The sequence below is a fragment of the Gymnoscopelus braueri genome (genome assembly GCF_963280865.1).
Source record: "Gymnoscopelus braueri genome assembly, chromosome: 10".
Taxonomy (NCBI): domain Eukaryota; kingdom Metazoa; phylum Chordata; class Actinopteri; order Myctophiformes; family Myctophidae; genus Gymnoscopelus; species Gymnoscopelus braueri.
This window is the reverse complement of record NC_137611.1, coordinates 51,465,731-51,485,918: the sequence shown is the minus strand read 5'-3', so window position 1 is coordinate 51,485,918 and position 20,188 is coordinate 51,465,731. Positions and strand designations below refer to the sequence as shown.

Below are 20,188 nucleotides of genomic sequence, written 5' to 3'. Positions count from 1 at the left end.
TCTCTCATCCGGTTGAAACCGATCCTCTCTCCCACTGACCAATGACAACGCAGCACGGAATCCAACTCCAAGCGAGAAACAGTTATCATACAGACTGTACCCAAGAGTCACATTGGGAAGCAGGCTGGGGTTTCTGTTTATCTCTGTAATGGCAAAAGCCATGGTCTGGGCCCATCTGAATGCATCAGTGTTGAAACTAACACACACAATGACACTTTAACCTTGCATAGCTGTACTTTGTAGAAATATACAACATGCAGTGGTGGAAAAAGTACTCACATTTCTTACTTAAGTAAAAGTCCGGAATTTAAAATTTACTTGAGTAAAAGTACAAAAGTATTGGTATCAAAATGAACTTAAAGTACCAAAAGTAGAAAGTACTCATTATGCAGAATGTCCTGTTTCACAAGCTTTCAAATGTATAAAATATATGAAAATCTTTTGAAAATAGTAGATCTACAAGCTCGCGACGCATTGTGAGCTTGTAGATCGTCTATTTTCAAATGGCCGAAATGTATATGGGGCAGAAGTGGTTAATGTATGTTTTGTAATAATAATCAAAATCTGAAAAGCAACTAGTAACTAAAGTTTTCAAATAATTGTAGTGGATTAAAAGTACAATATTTACCTCTAAGATGTAGTGGAGTAGAAGTAAAAGTACAGAACATTGGAAATACTCCAGTAAAGTAAAAAAATACCTCAAAACTGTACTTAAGTACAGTACTTGAGTACATGTACTTAGTTACCTCTGACAACATGAACTAATCCTATGGTACCATACATCAAAGCAAAGTCCCTTTTCCCTTTGCTCGCTATTGTGATACTCACCCATAGCAAATGGGGTCGTGTTGCCCGGAGGTGAAAGACAGGTCAGGTAGGACAGAGGCGAGGTGGATATCAAACAAGCCACCCAGAACCAAGTCCCCAGGCTTGTACATTCTGTTGAGATTTAACGGTGCCTGTAACTCACAAGAAGAGGAAGGCGAGGAAGACAAAGCAGAGAAGGAAGAGAACAATATCAAGGTCAAGTACATGTATGAAAGCAGTTGTGTGTCTACAGAAGCCCTCATGACTGTCCCTCTCTGTCTAACACATTGTCCAGTTGCTACATTTTATACACGGTGCTGTGTCGTCCCCTGTGTTAGTGTTACGTAATCAGTAGAGTCAGTAGAGGAGAGGCAGGGCTTAACGTAAAATGCCTCATTAACAAATAATGTGATTGGCCCTAACTTTGACTGCCGGAGTGATACTGTAATAATGTCACGCCACTGCCAGAGAAAAAGGAGCGATTTTTACTGTACCTTTGAAAAATCGTGGAATATTCTCCTTGACCTCCGTCCTCATGGTGATCGGCTGGTTACACACACTGGGTTCCCGTAGTATTGGGGGGAAAATATTATCCACTTGCGGCGATCCATTGCACAGCTGTGGCCATTTCAATCAGGTTTGTTTTCGCCATAAAGAAAGAGGAACGGAGATATGGCCGTTTCCCCACAGGAAATAAACAGGAAGCAAACAAGCTTTTATTTCGTAAAATGACGTCATGTCTGCTTCTTTCATTCACTCGCTGTGAAGGGACCATCCATAGGCTAGGTTAGAGCACCATCTGGTGGAATAAAAAACAAAGGATGCGTTTCCTCGTCATTGGCAGGGTGAGCCCTGGCAGAATTCAACGTGTTAGCACGTCCATGGCAGTCAAAGAGTTAAGCACTTCTTAAATCCAGGTCTTATATGGTAATTAAGTGATAACGCCACCATCTTATGCGCAATGCCTATTATGCAAGTTGCACTGAACGCAAACACTTAAGGGATAAGACTCGGTAGCATATTTTACGCATGGGGGAGTGTTCATATGTTAATTAAGGGTGCAATGCGGTATCTGCTATTTTGCACCTTGCAGTTGGCAGTTGCTGCAGATCTGATCTACAAGCATACAACGTGTCACACAGCGTTTTTTTGCTTGGAGATCAGATATTTTGGGCAACAGTAGCAGCATTGAACAAATGTGTGAAACATACCGATGTGTCTACTTGTTGCACTGAGATAGAAGGGGGAGATGCTTAGGCAACTGAGATGTGAATATTAGTATTACTAATATAATAATATTGGTTTCTCAAGAGATATCAATGTGTTTTGGACATGAGACAGTCACATAATTAGACAGAGGCTATAGTGGTTATGACGGCCATGCCTGCTGTTGGACCTTTCAATGTGAGGTTTCTTTTTCTTTGGTCTCAGAGCTTAATGCACAGAAAACAGCACTGCGTCTTGCGCTGATCTTAAAGGGAATGGCAGCGGGTACTCTTATTGGATTGATTAAAGTAATGCCCAAACACACCCATGACTAATTCAGGGCCTTTTTACCGCATAGCGCCTTGGTGCTACATTTCTAAATGTGGCCACTGCTATAAAGATTGACTAAAATGTAAGCTTAGCGTGTGTGCTACTCCAAGGCCGTGAGGCTGTTGGTATAGGGACCTCAGGGTCCATAGAAAGCTGTTTGTACTCTGTTTGCACTATGAATTAAATCGGAAGCAAGTAACCTCACTGACTGGAGTGATGCCTCAATCCATTCTTCAACCATTCATACACACCTCTGGAACATCTTATTAACTACAATATGGCGTTGTTGTTAACTACAAAAGTGCAATAGGACCTTTACCAGAACATAGTGAAGTCTGTGGTTCAGATACCACACACGTCTTATAAAGGTTTCATGACATTCAGTTTTACAACACATTAAAAGTATTTAGCATGGTCCTTCAAACTATATTAAAAGTTTTAACAAAAAATGGGGCAGGATTAATGGACTGTGACGTCAAAGTCCAGGGGCCAATGACAGATTACTTTTCAGCCTAATTATTCAGAAAACCCCGGACCACAGAAAATCCACTGAATGTTCAAAGTATATATTTTTTTGGTCTAATTGAGGTCATAAAACCCCCCAAAAAACATAAAAAATAAAAAAAGTGAAAATGAATGTCATAGAACCTTTAAATTAAGGAATAAGACACGCAACATAGGGGCCAGTACATTATCTCACCAGGGCTACATTGGCCAGTATTCATCCACTGTTGGTCATGAAATGCATTATGGATTTTTGAAAATAATGTATATAAAAAGGCCATTGTGAGGTCCTAAAGATGCAAATAACGATGCAAATATGGCTCAATAGTGCCCCTTACTGTTTCACACGTTTAAAAACGAAATAAAACATAACACAGATATTCCTTTGAGATCACAGTTTTATTAAAGTTAAATTAATTAATTATTAATTTATGGTTGAAACAGTTTGTATCAGGAAATTAAATGAAAGTGACCAGCTGACTTAAAGCAGAAGGTTCATTAGTTTATTAATCATAAAGTTCCAGCAGTCATATATTCAGAGGAATGTACACTATGTCTCTGGAATTAATCCTGTCTTGAAAGTCCACTCAGCCATTCAGAACTTGCACTATGTCAGCAAATATTAGTCTTAAAGGAAAATTTTGGACTAAGGTTTTCTTACCTTTTCTATGACGTTATGATATCATAGGATGAATGGTACAGTAAAAAAATGTCATAACTCCATCCCAGGTCCGCCACAGCTTAAAACGTGCGCCAATAGGCCTTGCGCTAGATCGCGTATTTTAATAACTTTTTTATTTTTTTTATTTTGTGAGATCTGACGTTCATAGTGACAGAACACAATAAAAAAAAGAGTGAAACAGAAGTCTCGCTAGACAAGATCGAAATCTCGAGATTTCAATCTCGTCTAGCGAAACTCTTTTTTTTTTTTTGCATAGTGCTCTGTCACTATGAACGTCAGATCTCACCCAAAAAAAAGCTATTAAAATACGCGATCTAGCGCAAGGCCTATTGGCACACATTTTAAGCTGTGGCGGACCCGGGATGGAGTTATGAAATGTTTCTACTGTACCATTCATCCTAAGATATCATAACGTCATAGAAAAGGTAAGAAAACCTTAGTCCAAAATTCTCCTTTAAGCTATCTTCTGCTACCATGTTGCACTAAAACTGCATTTGGGATTATTTCAACCTGGACTGTTAGTTGCTGAAGAGAGTGAGATCCTGATCCTGAAAGACAGGCTCTACCTGTGCACACCACCACAGCAGAACATCACATTATTAGCGATCAATGACTTGTGTCTATACAGTCTTGAATATTGGAGAAAGCAATTAACTCGTAGATGAGTTCATGTGAGGAGTTTACAATATTAATGTCTGCTTTCTGTCACACTGAAATGAGTTGATGGCATTGCTACACTATGCATCATGAAGTCAATGGTGTTTTTCTTGCACGGAATAATCCACATAGTGGGAAACAAGGCTATGGGAGGATGAGCAGCAAGGGACATGGGACATGGTGTTTCAACAGAAACACAGAAGGATAAGCTCTGACTTTGACCAGCAGTTATAAACACGCTATAGAAGAATCAACATAAATGGCTCTCACGTGCACGCTGGTTGGTAGTGTTATAAAACGTTCATACAGAGCATGTTGTTTTCAGGCCTTTGGACCATGAAAATGTCACACAAAGCAGCTTTAACTGGTTGAAACCGGATGCCTTAAAACATTTATAAAGTTAGAAAAATGATAGCTTACGTGTATATTTGCCAAATGGCTGCTTACATACAATTTGACCCATGAAGAAGTGCTATATTGTCTCATCTACTGTAATAGGTCAAAAATTACCAAGCATAGCCTTTAAGGGAGGGTAATAAACTTTTCACCAACTTGTATTTACAGATAATAGATGTTTGCTTTTGATGTACTGCTTTTGGTTTAATTTGGTAAAAAAAACCTGAATCTATTACTAACAAGGTAATTTCATATCTATTTATTATTTTTTATTAAATGTACAGTAAATACATCATTATTGCATTTCTGCTTCTTTGTCTTGGTGGCACCGCGACCCATGATGGACTTATTAGTGTTTCTCTCAGGTTTCAAAAGCATTATATAACACTTTGGTCCAAACAGTGCCACCAAAAGGCCAAAACTAGATGCTAAAATAGCAAATACCTCCACTACATCTGCATATTTGCCTGGAGAGCTGATATATGCTGGGATGAAGGCTATCCACACGGCACAGAAGATCAACATGCTGAAAGTGATTAACTTGGCTTCATTGAAGTTGTCTGGAAGATTCCTTGCCATGAATGCTAGGACGAAGCTGAGGAGTGCCAGTAAACCAATATAACCTAGTAACACTGCAAAACCAACTGTTGATCCCACCTCACACTCATAGACTATCTTATCACTGTTGTACTGTGTGTTTTTATGAGGAGTTAGTGAGGTAGACACAAGCCAGGCTGTGCAGATTATTGCCTGGTAAGAACCAGAACTGTTCCTCTCTGCTGCATAGAACCGAACCACTTCATAATGTCTGCACCCCCAGGCTTAGAGGATTTGAACACAGCCAGCACCACCATAGTCTTTACCAGGATGCATGAGACACACAGCACAAAGCTGATCCCAAATATTGCATGCCTCAGCTGACATGTCCAGAGCATGGGACGGCCAATGAACAGAAGTGAGCACATGAAACACAGTTTCAGTGACATCAAAATTTGGAAGCTGAGTTCTGAGTTGTTGGCGCGTACCATGGGTGTGTCACGATGATAGATGAATATTCCCATAACAATGGCACAGCTAAGTGTGCCTAGCAATGAGATGGTTGTCAAGGAGATACCCAGGTCCTCATTGTAGGAGAGGAACTCCATGCTCTTAGGGACACAGTGGTCACGCTGGGGACTGGACCAGAAGTCCTCTGGACAACTGGTGCACTGTGTAGAGTCTAACAAAGACAGCAAGGTTAAAGGGACAGAAAAGTACTTTATCATCCTAAAGATAACCTACGTTGCTATATCCTACTATCCTTTTCTGCTATAAATGTGGAAACCCCTGCCCTTAATTCTGTCATATTCTTACTTTTCATATTATTTTGAAAAATACTGGTTACACCAATTGCCACAAACCAGTTACACCACTTGACAATGTTGCTTCCACAATCAAATTATAGTCTTTGCTCTTGAAAATTAAGCATACGGTGAAATTATCTTGTTGTATTTAATTTCACCTTAATCAGGAGCAAAACATGTGTGAGAGGCCTTGTTCGTGTGTGCGTGCGTGCGTGCGTGCGCTCGTGCAGAAATTGTGTGCGCGTGGCCTTGTGTGTTTGTTTGTGCATGCGTGCATGCGGGAGAGAGAGAGACAGAGAGAGAGAGAGGGATAGGGAGGGAGATAGAGGGAGGGGAGAGAAAGGGACAGAGTACCTCAAAAGCTAAAAGGTAAATATACTGTAGAATAGAGTCCCTCCAGTAAACTGATCTTGATGCTCAGCATTAGCATTAGTCCCTCCTAAAGGCCCATTGACAACGAGCACTATATCTATAACTATATCGTTCACCATTGTTATTTGTTATAGTTGTGGTGTGAACTCACTTGACATGGAACGACTTGGAACTATATTTTAATACTTATAGTGCTTAGTGCTCCTTTCTGTGCTATCACCAAATAAACTCAATCAACAACCAACCTGAGTGCTGATGTCTCCCTCAGAACAAGCAATGCAGTCAAAGCATCAGACAGGTTCTCCTTTCCTTCTGGCCACACAGGTTCCAGGGGAACAGCTCTCACTGCACACTGACCGAGGAGGCTACAGAGGAAAGGAACAATGATCAGTTTCAGTCTAAACTAAATTACATTCACATCATGAGCTCAACATTAGTTACTTCAGAAAGACAAAGTGACCTTTTTGGATTCAAAGTTCCAGAAGATTTTGTCTTCATCAAGGATGAGTTCTTCATCCCCGGAGGCTGACGTCTTGACCACACCCACATTGTGAACCTTCGTGCTTCCATCAAGGAGCCACACCCAGTTCATGACATCATAGATTGGCAAAGCATCACCATTCTCATCAAATGATACATCATCACCAAAAGATGTGGTGAAGTTGACCTTTTCCAGGTAATACACCAGCTAGAAATGATGAAGAACGAGACAGTTGGAACACAATCGATGCTCTTAAAATGCATCTAACACCAAGTTACTGTTGCAAACACTGATAAACATTTACTATATTTCAAGTAATACTAACTGCCATGTTAGTGAGAAACGTGAACAATGGAGAATAAAACCCCTCCCTTCGATCAGTCCTTGACCAATCCAGAGCTGATATTTTGGTGACGACTATAACCAAACAATTTGTGTACATGCTGACTACCCTTATTTTCTTGATGGAGACATGGTTGAAAAGTGAATGTTCCGACATGCTACAGTTGAGGGGTTCTTGTTGATCAGAGCCGATAAAGACATTGTTATGGGGGTGGGAGTGGACAAGACGGAAGGTGGAGGTACTGTCTATATCAACACAGACTGGTGTGCTTGAGGTCATGCTTCAGTGAAGAAAGTGTTTTGTACCTCGGATACAGAGGTATGTCTGTGGGTATTTTCCTGGTGACGTTTATTGTCTGCCCAGTGGTAGTGTCGCTACTCCTCGTGATGTCATTATCTCCTCTGAAGCTAGCCGTCCTCCTTGTAAATGGGGATTTTAACAGGGTTAAAGTTAGTAGTGCGCTGTCTGACCTCTCCCAGTATGTCACTTGCTCCACCAGAGGTGCTAAAACCCTTGATCTCTTGTATGCTAATGTCAGGTATAAACACAGGTCATTTGCCTTTCCCCCCATGAACAGCTCTGACCATGAGACTGGTTCCAACCGGTCTGCCTGTCGTTAGAAGGCAGCCAGTGCTCACCAGGTTTGTACAACAGTGGTCAGATGAGTTTGAAGTGGAAGACTGGGTCTCGTTCTTCAGGGCACTTAGAGGGTGCTTCAGGGTGATGATATAGACAGCCTATGCCAGGCCATCACATTAGGTACTGTGAGGAGGTGTGCATACCCTCAAAGCAGGTTTGCTGCTTCTCTAACAATAAGCCCATGGATGAACCAGGATAGTGCTGCCCTCTTTCACTCATTCAGTGCCATAAATGTGTAACACGTCCATTTTTTCCAAAGCCCCAAGCGCCAAAAACGTGTAACACGTCCAAACAGCATTGTCAGTGTTTACCACTAGATGGCGCTGTTCCGCAACCTATGTGCCACCATTTCAGGCTCAGTCACAGAGAGATCTAGGAGATCACGTGATCACAAGAAGTACTTCTCCATCCGCTTCCTGGTTAGCGTCTGTGGGGAACCGGCTGTAACTTGAGTTCCTTTTTTTCCACTGTATTTTTGACGAGACAAGCTATTTTCAACGGCCCATAGCAAGTGAACGAGGGGTCGTGGTGACTGGACTGGACTGACAACTCTGAAGCCCTCTATGGCAAGGCCAAAGTAGATCTTTGTGAGGTGTGTGTAACAGGATATGTTCTATCAGTCCGTAATGGCTAGTTGTTCCCTTTTCTTTGTGATTTCCTACTGGTGGGGTTACGTTAATGCCAGGGTCATGAGCAACCACTAACTATTTTCAGCAAAAGCTTTCAATAACAGAAAACGGAAAATACACTAGTAGTGAACCCTGAGGGACCCCAGTTACCCATATGGGGTTAACTGCTGTGCTGCCTTTGGCGACAGATTTCCCCTTATGGGATCAATAAAGGTCTCATCTTATCTTACATCACTATAAAAACATTAATAATGTATTTTTCATCCTCCTGTATAAATTAATGTATTTTACCAAAGTCACATTTACAGTATTGAAGTTCACTCCGTTATCCCCCGGGTCACAAAAGTATTTTTTCTATTGAATATACCATAGGGACATCTTAGGGTGGATTCAGACTGGGTCCGATTGATTTGAACCGTTCCCGAGTACGATTGGCCTCTCCCAGCTGGCCAGCATTCACATTGGCCAAGATTCTTCCAGACACGAGTACACTTCATTCAACAGTAATGGTACTTATGTGCCTCATGGGGGCGCTGTGGACTATGGGGCTTTGGGATATAGAGAATGTCATTCACAGAAGAAGAGTCACTTGTCAGAGTTTAAAGTGAATAATAAATTTTGACTGTTTTCCTGACCTTGTCTTGAGTTATAATAACAACAGAACAACAATACCCAACCAAAGCAGTGTGTGCGCTGGTCTTTGAAACCTCGAAATGTAACGTTGTCTCTGTTATCATCATATGATGTCACTGACGCACCCTTGGTATTTTAGCAGTGACGTCACGGACTAATCCTTGGTATATTTATCCTAGTGGCAGCGTTCACTACACATGTGTTTTCAAGTTTTCAAGTAGAACTATGTGTATAACCCAGCAAAAATAATGTGTCATTATAAAAATGTATAAATTATATTTGATTAGCAGTCCACTTCCTTATGTTGGTACGGATGGATTCACATTGCAGCGTTCTGTTCCCGGGTGCGCAGTAATCGGACCCGAGACTACCTCCTCAGGCAGTCCCGGGGACGGTACGTTGATCCGTTCCGGGGAACGATACGCAACATTCACACTACCACAACATCTGCCAAGTGGTCCGGGGTGCGCACCCGGGACCATAGTCTGAATCCGCCCTTAGAATCACGTCATATAAAGAACTGTGTTCCAATAATTTACAAATCAGCCTGGCAATTCCGACACTTTGTGTCGTTTATGATATTGAGTTACATTTGATAACGTGTGCTAGGAGAAAGGGTATTTATTTGCTGACTCTTTGGATAGATTAGTACTTTTTTAGGTTAAGTTGATGCTTCATCCGGGGAAACTCCCCCCTGTCGGGTGATAAGAAGCGGCCTGCTTGCTCCTCATGCATTGAAGGAGGCATTAGCTTCAGCTTGGGCTCTCCCTAGGCTGGCAGAGGGAGAGTAGCGCCCAGGATTACATAGGCAATTGGCACTGGGTGAAAAAATATGGGTTACAAAATCGTGGGATAAAAATTATAAAAAATAAAAATAAAAAAAGTTGATGCTTCATATCCATATGAGTTAAATCGCCAGGCTCATTTGTTTATTGTTTGGAACCAAGGGCCCAGCTTGAAAGTTTTACATTAAGGCTAATACGGAAGAGACAGTTCATATGAATGGCCTGTAGTTTCGTTGTTTTACCCCTGCTGGTGTCAGAAAGAATTTATCTTAACGCAGGATGGGTTTTTGACAAACTTTAGACTAGATTTTCTTACCTTAATAAACATTGTCATAAATACTATATGCTTCCAGTCGCTAGTTTAAAGTCTCCTTTCAATCATCATGATATGCATTTTGGAAAACTATGGTCCCATTTATTTTAAAATTGACGATAAAGTAGGTTATGCTCTAGGAGGGGCGGGATGATTTGATTGACAAGCTACACGACCAATAGCATTCATTCCCCGCCCCCACTCTTGATTGACAAGCTACCCAACCAATAATGGTCTGGTGGCATTCTGCAGGATATGACGCGATATGACGAGATATTGAAAGATGGCGGATTTGAAATTGCTGAACAATCGGCCTCATTTACGGTCTGTAGAAACCAATGGCGTGACGCTGTCTATTCTTTTTATACAGTCTATGTTTGGAACACAGTTCTTATATGCCACGATGCGATTGAGAAGGGGGATATCGGCCTCTAGCGGCAGACTTTGTTTTCAATAAACAGGTAAACTGTGAATCCCACCTGCCATGGTTGTATTGTCTGCAAACTGGCACAGCTGTGCCCAATGAAAGGCCCTCTTCCTGGCACACAATGCAACATGTCATGGAGGGGGTTACGCTTCGCTACTCCGACGCCTCGCTGCTCCGACAGCCGGAATCTGGGCTCAAAACGGCTGGAAAAAGAGCAGATCCACAAGCCTGTAAAAGGCTGTTGTCTTGGGGCGCAATACCGCCGGCGTCCACAAGGCGGCGCCGTCCCCGGTCCCTGGTCCCCATCGGGGGTCCATGGACCACCTCCTACCCAGGGACGGTGGCTCCCGGGGCGGGTAGAGCGGGCGAGTGTGCACCCGGCACTGTGCCGTGAGGCACTGGGCTCCCTGGCCCCTGGCCTGTGTGAAGGGGAGAGCCAGGGAGAAGGGCCGACTGGTGCCATCTCGTAGGTAGGGATCATGCCCAGGAAGAGGCCTCCTCCTGGGGCAGCGATGGGCCACGGCCCGCCCAAAATCCTGGTTCTCAAAAAAAAATTGAATATGTTTCTAAGTCCAGGGCTCCCTCCAGCAGGTGGGCCTCTGCCTTCCTGCCTCAAGGAATTTTCCTGGCGGTGCCTGGAAGGCCGACCCGTGCCATCGGGTAGTTATGCCCAGGACAGAGGCACCTGGCTGGGGCAGCGATGGCGACACGGACCGCCCAAAATCCTGGTTCTCCCAAAAAAATCGAAAATGTTTCTAAGTGTCTGCATGGGCTCCAGAGGTCCCCAGGGACCCCCTGGAGGACCCCCGGCCGAAAATCTAAACTTTTTTCGGGCTTGTCGATCTGCGCTTTTTCGGGCCAAAACGGCCGGTACCGACCCCGGCCTAGCGAGACCGAGACGCACCGTCTGCCCTAGTTGCCTTGCCACGGACCGCCTGAGGGCCCCCGCTGCCGGCCTCGCCTCGAGCCCCATCACGGGGCTCGGCCAGGAGATCCGCACGCCGCGGGGGCGCAAAGGCGCGCTCCGGAGACTCCGTTTCTCAAACCCTGCTTGCGTCGCGTACTCCGGCGACCGACCAAACAGCTGCGTAACGGGCCACGGGCGCCATTTATCAGATCCAAAACCCTCGCGGCGCGGCGCTCTCGGGCGCCGCGTCGTCCACTTTGGTGACTCTGGATAAACTCGGGCAGATCGCCCGCCCTCCGCGGCGGCGACGTGTCATTCGAGTGTCTGCCCTATCAACCTTTGATGGTACGCTACGTGCTTACCATGGTGACCACGGGTAACGCGGAATCAGGGTTCGATTCCGGAGAGGGAGCCTGAGAAACGGCTACCTCATCCAAGGAAGGCAGCAGGCGCGCAAATTACCCACTCCCGGCACGGTGAGGTAGTGACGAAAAATAGCAATCCAGGACTCTTTAGAGGCCCTGTAATTGGAATGAGTGGGGTCCGCGCAGTCTGCCCGGAGGACTCAACCCGGCGGCGGGCCGGCCGCCCGGGGCTGGGGATCTCCCTTTCAGGGGGACCCCGCCCCGGGCGCTGCCGTGCCCTCGCCGGGCGCACTTTCTCCGTGGCGGTGCGTCGCGACCGGCTCTGGGTCGGCCTGGAAGGGCGAAGGTGGCTCAGGTTGCTCGCGCGCCTGAGCTTTACAGCGCCCGTGCCCCGACTTCGCCGTTTCCCCCCGGGGCCGTGGACTGAGGTATCTCTGCGTTCTGCCCGGCTGCGGCCGGGCACGGGGCCCCTCGCCCCCGGTGAAACTGTCGACCTGGACGGACTGTCCTCAGTGCGTCCTGACCGCGTCGCGCCGCTCGGGCGGGGACCGGCCCTCGTACAGCGGGCGCTAGGGGTCGGCGACGATGACGGCTACCCACCAGACCCGTCTTGAAACACGGACCAAGGAGTCTAACGCGCGCGCGAGTCGGAGGGCTCGCTCGAAACCCCGTAGCGCAATGAAAGTGAAGGGCGGCGCGCGCCGCCCTAGGTGGGATCCCGGCCGCTCCGGCGTCGGGCGCACCACCGGCCCGCCTCGCCCGCTCCGTCGGGGAGGTGGAGCATGAGCGCGCGCGATAGGACCCGAAAGATGGTGAACTATGCCTGGGCAGGGCGAAGCCAGAGGAAACTCTGGTGGAGGCCCGCAGCGGTCCTGACGTGCAAATCGGTCGTCCGACCTGGGTATAGGGGCGAAAGACTAATCGAACCATCTAGTAGCTGGTTCCCTCCGAAGTTTCCCTCAGCACACCTGGCGCTCGACAGCTCGCAGTTTTATCTGGTAAAGCGACTGATTAGAGGTCTTGGGGCCGAAACGATCTCAACCTATTCTCAAACTTTAAATGGGTAAGAGGCCCGGCTCGCCGGCTCGGAGCCGGGCGTGGAATGCGAGCGCCCAGTGGGCCACTTTTGGTAAGCAGAACTGGCGCTGCGGGATGAACCGAACGCCGGGGTAAGGTGCCCGATGCGATCGCTCATCAGACCCCACAAAAGGTGTTGGTTGATATAGACAGCAGGACGGTGGCCATGGAAGTTGGAATTCGCTAAGGAGTGTGTAACAACTCACCTGCCGAATCAACTAGCCCTGAAAATGGATGGCCCTGGAGCGATGGACCCATACCCGGCCGTCGTTGGCCACGGAATGCCGCGAGGTCTATGCCGCGACGAGTAGGAGGGCCGCCGCGGTGGCGCGGAAGCCTAGGGCGCGGGCCCGGGTGGAGCCGCCGCGGGTGCAGATCTTGGTGGTAGTAGTAAATATTCAAACGAGAACTTTGAAGGCCGAAGTGGAGAAGCGGCGTATTATTCGTCCTCTCCACTGCTCGTCCACATTGGATACAGGCGGCTGTGTTATTGCACGCACAGTACCTGCGAGACCCGGCCGGTCTCGTAGGACATGCCCGATGATGCAGGCCTCGCATCGGGCATGGCCGCAGTGCCTGCAATGTATCCAACCGATTAGCTTCTGGTTTGTGGAATCCGGCCGGGGGGGGGGTTCTCCCCTTTCCTTGTGTTAGCAGCAGTGGTTGCTGCTTTCACTAGTGGACTGTCCATTAAAGGCTTGCCCCCAAAATCCGGAAGCATGGACAGTCTCACGCGGACGATGTCACCAAGCGGCTGCGAGGTAGGCTCTCGCAGTACCTTCGGGAGGGGCGGCGGGTCCCGGAGGGCTTTACCGGTTGATGCAAGCTTTGAAGCTACCGGCACTGTCGCGATGCTTGGATGGTGACTCGCTCATTGCCCTGATTCTGGAGAAGCCCCGACACTCCGCTGTCGAGGACTCTCTACGGCTGTAGAAGGTTTAGCCCTGGGGGCGTGGAAATACTCGAGGGGTTGCTGGGATTAATCCGCAGTGCGCGGAGGACCCAGGAACTGAGACACCTCGGGTTGGGAGGGCCCAATAGAAGGGATGCTTCATGCTCCTGGACATGGGTTCCCAACGAATTCCAGTCTGGCGAGGGCGGTTGCGGGGGGGCTCCGCGGGGATCCTCTTCGAACCGTTAGGGCACTCGCTGATAAAAGGTGGTCTTCAAAGGGAGGCACGGGATCATGCTTGTACCCTTGAAAAGGTCGCCATAGCAGCCCCCGTACCCTTGCTTGTTTCGGCCCTGCCCCGTCGTTACGCGCGCCATGTGCCCTTGGGGGGTAACCTCCTCGGGTCGGTGGGCGTTATTCTGCGGGGTTTTGGGCCGCCTGGCTCGGGCGGTGGTGTTGGAGCGTCCGCCCCGTAGGTCGTACCCGGCGGAGCGTGTGAGGTGGGCCTTTTTCCTTCATAGCGCGGGATGACATTACCATCCTCGCCATCTAAGGCATTCATGCGTAGGATCCAGGCGTTATGCCGGCTACAGGACTGCGCCAGGTAAGTAAACGGGGTGAAAGGCGTACTGCTGGAAACCTCGGGGGCTTAGTAGAGCCCTAGAAAAGGCTGCCTCCACCTCTGTGAGCCGAGGCCCTAGCGGATGGGCCGACGACGGGGTGGTAAGGTAAAGCCCTACGCAGCGTTTCATACTCGGGTCCCGGGTGGGGCTAACCCTGTCCAACACACTACGGGCGACCACTTGAGGATGCCCCCCGGTGTGTGGCACGGCGGGGAACCCATAGTCACCAAGGGCTCTGCCCAGTGCTCTCAGTCGCCCTTTCTGGTGTCAGCGGGCGCCGGTCGCCGTCTCGGTGGTTTGTCGGGCGGTCTTAATCAGGGACGAAGCGCCCGCGGGAGACTACGCGGCCCGAAAACTACCCGGGGCTGACGCCGCCCCCGTTTGTATTCGTACATAGATGCCGAGGGAAGCGCCTGCGCGGACATCCACGTGAGGAAGTCCAACAGGGCACGAGTAAAATGGCGGAGTCCGGACCCAGTGGCAGGAAGGGAGCGTGCCATGCCTTGGGCGACCGTCCTGCTACGACCACCGTCCTAGCGCTGGCAAACGCGGCTGGCCGCTCTGGGGGGTTCTCCCCCGGAGGTCCGGAAGGCCGCAACACGCCCCGATCGGGTGCCGGCACGGACCCGACGGGTAAGTACTGTTGCTGATGAATGTCAAAGTGAAGAAATTCAATCAAGCGCGGGTAAACGGCGGGAGTTTAGTCTGACTCTCTTAAGGTAGTCAAATGCCTCGTCATCTAATTAGTGACGCGCATGAATGGATTAACGAGATTCCCACTGTCCCTACCTGCTATCTAGCGAAACCACAGCCAAGGGAACGGGCTTGGCAGAATCAGCGGGGAAAGAAGACCCTGTTGAGCTTGACTCTAGTCTGGCACTGTGAAGAGACATGAAAGGTGTAGAATAAGTGGGAGGCCTGCAGCCTCGCGCACGCGGCGGCCCCCCTCCGGACGCGCACTTCATGTTTGTGAACAACTTGGCGCCAAATGACTCGTAAACGACCTGATTCTGGGTCAGGGTCTCGTAAGTAGCAGAGCGGCTGTATGACCGCGATCTATTGAGAGTCAACCCTCGATCCAACCTTTTGTCCGGGATGCCGGGGCCGGCACGTGGCCCCCCGGTGTACCTGACGTTAAACTAACAACCTTTTTCAGAGCGCGCCGCACTCCCAGACGGAGGCAGACGGAGGCAGGGGCCAGGCCTGGGCCTGGCCTCTGCCGGGTCCAAGGCGCTAAGTCCATGATAGTCCCATGGGCGCGCCAGGCCGTTTGTACCACCAGGTCCACGCGGTGCTTTGGCCGCGGCCTGCCACTGCACTTAACGCCCGCCGAGGGGTGCTTAAGAGTGGGTCCACGGGACCGCCTGGAGAGCCGGGTGTCCCCCGGAGGCGTGGGTCCCCCGGACTGGAGCGAGTACCCAGCTTCGAGGCTCCCTGGGCCGGGTCGAAGCCTCCCCGGGGGTCCCTGGGGGTCCCTGGCCGGAGAGGAGCCGACCGGCCGAGTGGCCAGGGTCGAGCCTCTGGAGCCGGGGACCCCCGGTCCACCTCCGCGCCCAGGGACGGCTGTCGGACTCGCGGGCTGTCGGAGCAGCGAGGCGTCGGAGTAGCGAGGCGTCGGAGTAGCGAGGCGGAGCCCATGGAGTGCATGGGCCAGAGCATACACAGCCTTGTACACGTTATACTCTCCCATGAGGTCTGTCACATCCAGAAGGGTAGTTTCTGCTGTATCCCTTTGTCCAGTACACACCCCTCCACCAGCATCCACCCACTCTGTAGGAAGGGGTGCAAATTTACACTGAAATGTGTGCTCCCAAAACTGCCTCACCTGAAGAAACACAATAAAGACTTAAACATAAAACTTGTAAATATTTGAATACAGACATCAGTTTGAAATGGCAGCTTGAATATTCAATGAAACAAAAGACTCACAATGCTATTTTCATGGCTGTTGTCAGGCTCATTGTCAGGATGTATTTTTAACAAGAAGTCCTTGAGACCTGGTATCTCTCCACGACGGACGGCAATACCCAGGGTGCCTCTCAGGTACGGCATGAAGTTAGGAGTCTGGAGTCTGGCCAATGATGTCCACGCCTCACTGGCCATCCATTGCAGACCTGTCACATTCTGCTTTACCACCTATTGTGTTGAACAAAATATATTAGTATATATCATTTCTGTTCGACAGAAACCTGTCCAAAACCGAACCTGTGTTCAAATGGATCCAATGTAGTTATTATTTAGTCACAAGCTCTTTTTAATACTTTTCATAGGTTCAAAACCCACAGACAGACTTTTTTAAGAATTGGTTGTAGCAGTAAGATGTTTGCTTGGTGTTATTATCTGTTTGCTATTTGTATACAGAAGCACTGAGATCAAAGGGGAAATACGAACATGTGTAAAATAAGCACACAATTGCTGAGCATTTAAATTGATGAATCTAGAGAGTGATGAAATCACATTGCATAAAATTCATTATGAAATAATGTGTACATTTCAATATAGCTAATTTCATATTCCTTATAAATATGAATGCATAATGAATAATAAACCAAACCTCCTCCATGAGTTTAGGCATACCGCTCCTAGATACAAATGCAACGACCACACAAGCTGTGGATTTCTTCATCACAGAGACAGTCCTCTGAAGTTTATCTGGGTCAGAGTCCTTGGGCACAACCTCCACATACGCTAGACAAGCCAAACCAGACTGGTCCAGCTCAGACTGGAAGGATCTGGCAGCATTGTGTCCATAGTCATTATCAGTGAACAGCATTCCTACCCAGGTCCACCTGAACCACCTCATAATCTGGAGCATAGCTCGCACCTGATTGGATATAATGGAGGGATATGTGGTTAGGCTGCATTATTTACATAGTGAATCAGTGAATCTCCTACACAGATTCCACAATAGAAAAAGTCTAATCATTCTCTTTTGATGCTGTCATTAAAGACCTTCAGCACCAGCAGCAATACTAACAAGATATGCAATACCGTAATAAACTCAATAGAGGGAGATATTTGCCAAGTGTGTGGAACATGTAATACTACAGTGATTCTCAAAGTGGGGTCCAGGGACCCCCAGGTGTCATTGAGGGGGTTCTAGGTAGGTCCCCAGCAAATTCAGTTGATAGCATCAAAATCAATTTAACCACTTTATCCCTATATACATTGGCTATTTGAAAAGAGCCAAAATACAAGCTCACAACTATGTGAGCTTATGGATCTTTTTTGTTTAAAAAAAAAATCTGTAAACATTTGATATACTGCGGAAACATAATGACATGCCATGAAAAATTATATGAGAACCACTGTACTACTATATACCAACAGATCTATTGCCTATATAAATTCACCTGGAAGGCGTCACTTGGGATTGTTCTAAAGAAGGATGGGAACTGGTTATGGTCACTCAGACAGGCACAGGTGGAGAAGTAACTGACCTGAAAAAGGTACAACACATCTGTTCTCTAATATATTAAATAATTGACAACTGTCCACTGCAAACAGAGAATAAGAGCATATGAGCATGTGAGAATATATACCAGCTCTGTTCACATGCTCTAGCTGAAAGTAATATTGTCCCTGTCGGGTGGAAAACTTCATGTTTTAGTCACAATTAAGCTGTTACTACTTTTCATTGGTTTGTAAAACCCACAGAAACACATAAACCTTTAACTTTAAATGTTTTCAAAATAATCGCGGATCTACAAGCTCACAACATGTCATATCGTGTCAGGTTGTAAGCTTGTAGATTGGTTATTTTTGGTACTTCTGTGTGACACTGTAGTATGATGAAGTAGGGCTCATGGTAAAATGGGGTTCAAATAAGAAACTTACCTGGGGCACTCTGTATAAACCTAATATTCTAGCAATAGCAATAGAACTTGTTGAGGAAGCAGCACCCACAATTCCTAGCACTGGAGGGGAGCCAACACATCTGTCATCCAATTGAAAATGATCCTCTCTCCCAGTGACCAATGATAATGTTGCATGGAATGTAACTCCAAGTGTCACACATGTATCATAGATACTATATCCTAGAGTCACATTGGGTAGTAGGCTGCTGTTTCTGTTGATCTCATTAATGGCAAAAGCCATGGTCTGTGCGCCCCTGAACCCTCCAGCGGAAAATCTAACACACAAAATGTCACTGTAACCTTGAATATTTCTACTTGGTAGAAATATACAGCATCAACTAAACCTACGGTACTATCTATCAAAACAAGTTGCCTTTGTCTTACTTTCTATTGTATGTGTGATACTCACCTATAGCAAGTGGGCTCCTGTTGCTTGGAGGTGAAAGACAACTCAGGGAAGACAGAGGAGATGTGCATCGGCAACAAGCCACCCAGAATAAAGTCTCCAGCCTTATACATTCTGTTCAGATTAAACTGTTCCCGTAACTCACAAGTAGAGGAAGGTGAGGAAGACAAAGCAGAGAAGGAAGAGAACAATATCAAGATCAAGTACATGTATGAAAGCAGGTGTGTGTCTAGTGAAACCCTCATGACTGTCCTCCTGTTTTTAACTCCCTCCCGCCCTTTTCAAAACCATTGTTCAGTTGCTACATTTTATACACAGTGCTATGCCGTCCCCTGTGCCACCTTATGCCATTACGTGATCCTTCACACCCATCAGTGCTATGCCATCCGCTGTACCACCTTATGCCACTACGTAATATGTCACAACCCGTCTGTCTGTATGTCCTAATGTGTCAATCATACTATTTCAACAGGACAACACTGGCAACTGTTCACCCACTGTAGGTTATAGACCTACCCAATTGATTCTGGTAGATCTATAGGCATGCTTAAGAACATACAAACAACCTGGGAAAATGTATGTTCGGGAAAGGCATCATTTTCAGGATGGTGTCCATGACTATCTCAAATGCTAATCAACCTAGAAAAGTGGTTTTGCTGTCTAACCCCTCGGTTTTAGGGCTCAAGGAATGTGACTGAATCAGTATGATAACTATCTGTTAATTATGTGTTGCCAAATCCAAGATGGCATCCATCCCAGGGTGATGCCCTATTGTACTGAATTATGTAAAAACAACCAATTAACTTGTTTTTGTGTGATAACTCACATTTTATGTACAAATGGTTAACAGCATTTATCTTATCTATTGTAGAATTACTTACATAATCACATAGTCAAGTAATCGAGTAAACAAGGTTTACCAGCCCATTATACTTGTTTATACAGTCACTATGCATTGCCATCCTCTGACTCCTCTGGAATATATTTATTTTGGTTGTCACATTCCTCAAGTTGACATGGTCCACAGACACAAGTACATGTAGTACATGGTAGTTCATAGCTTCTACAAGAGTAGTGGAGTGTCTTGCAGGCAGTGGAGCAGTTAAAATGAATGGCCTTCAAGAGATTGTCTGGAGCAACATTCATTCAGGCTCCAGCCTCCATACCCTCTTCTTTTCCCATCCAGACCATTTGGTACTATGCTCTTATCGCTATAAGACAGTGAAGTTTGCTCAGGCGGTAAGCGGGATTTCCACTATTCCCCCATTCATGTGGGTACTGGTGAAATACCTTACTGACATTTGGTTTTCTTTGCTTTATAGGCAAACCTAGGCACATGAAGGATACATTGTGAAATGTGCATGGACTATACCCTGGACCGGGAAGAACTTGTGTTGATTTATACTTACCTTGATTATGCATTATTCCCCCACTCCCAAATGCTGTGCAATTACGCCTAAATAAATGCAGATGTTTGGATTTCACAAAACTCTTTTGAGTGTTGGCTTGGTCAG

At 47.0% G+C, this 20,188-nt stretch overlaps 1 protein-coding gene and 1 pseudogene across 2 annotated transcripts in view; both read right to left on the bottom strand.

Moving 5' to 3' along the window:
• Positions 1-938, bottom strand: part of LOC308093677 (extracellular calcium-sensing receptor-like) — a gene marked incomplete at both ends in the record, with an annotated part of 28,671 nt that extends 27,733 nt beyond the window's left edge. The window contains 2 exons of the mRNA XM_080440004.1: positions 20-175; positions 829-938. Of these exons, the coding sequence (XP_080296130.1) occupies positions 20-175; positions 829-938 (266 nt within the window). The remainder of the gene's footprint in view (positions 1-19; positions 176-828) is intronic.
• Positions 939-4,047: 3,109 nt separating this feature from the next.
• Positions 4,048-18,787, bottom strand: LOC308093676 (extracellular calcium-sensing receptor-like; annotated as a pseudogene). Its single transcript has 11 exons — positions 18,678-18,787; positions 18,249-18,543; positions 17,765-17,851; positions 16,966-17,235; positions 16,341-16,547; positions 16,063-16,236; positions 10,600-10,695; positions 6,758-6,985; positions 6,539-6,662; positions 4,874-5,801; positions 4,048-4,095 (listed from the first exon to the last, which is right to left on the bottom strand). The product of its transcript is annotated as an extracellular calcium-sensing receptor-like (transcript).
• Positions 18,788-20,188: the final 1,401 nt, after the last annotated feature.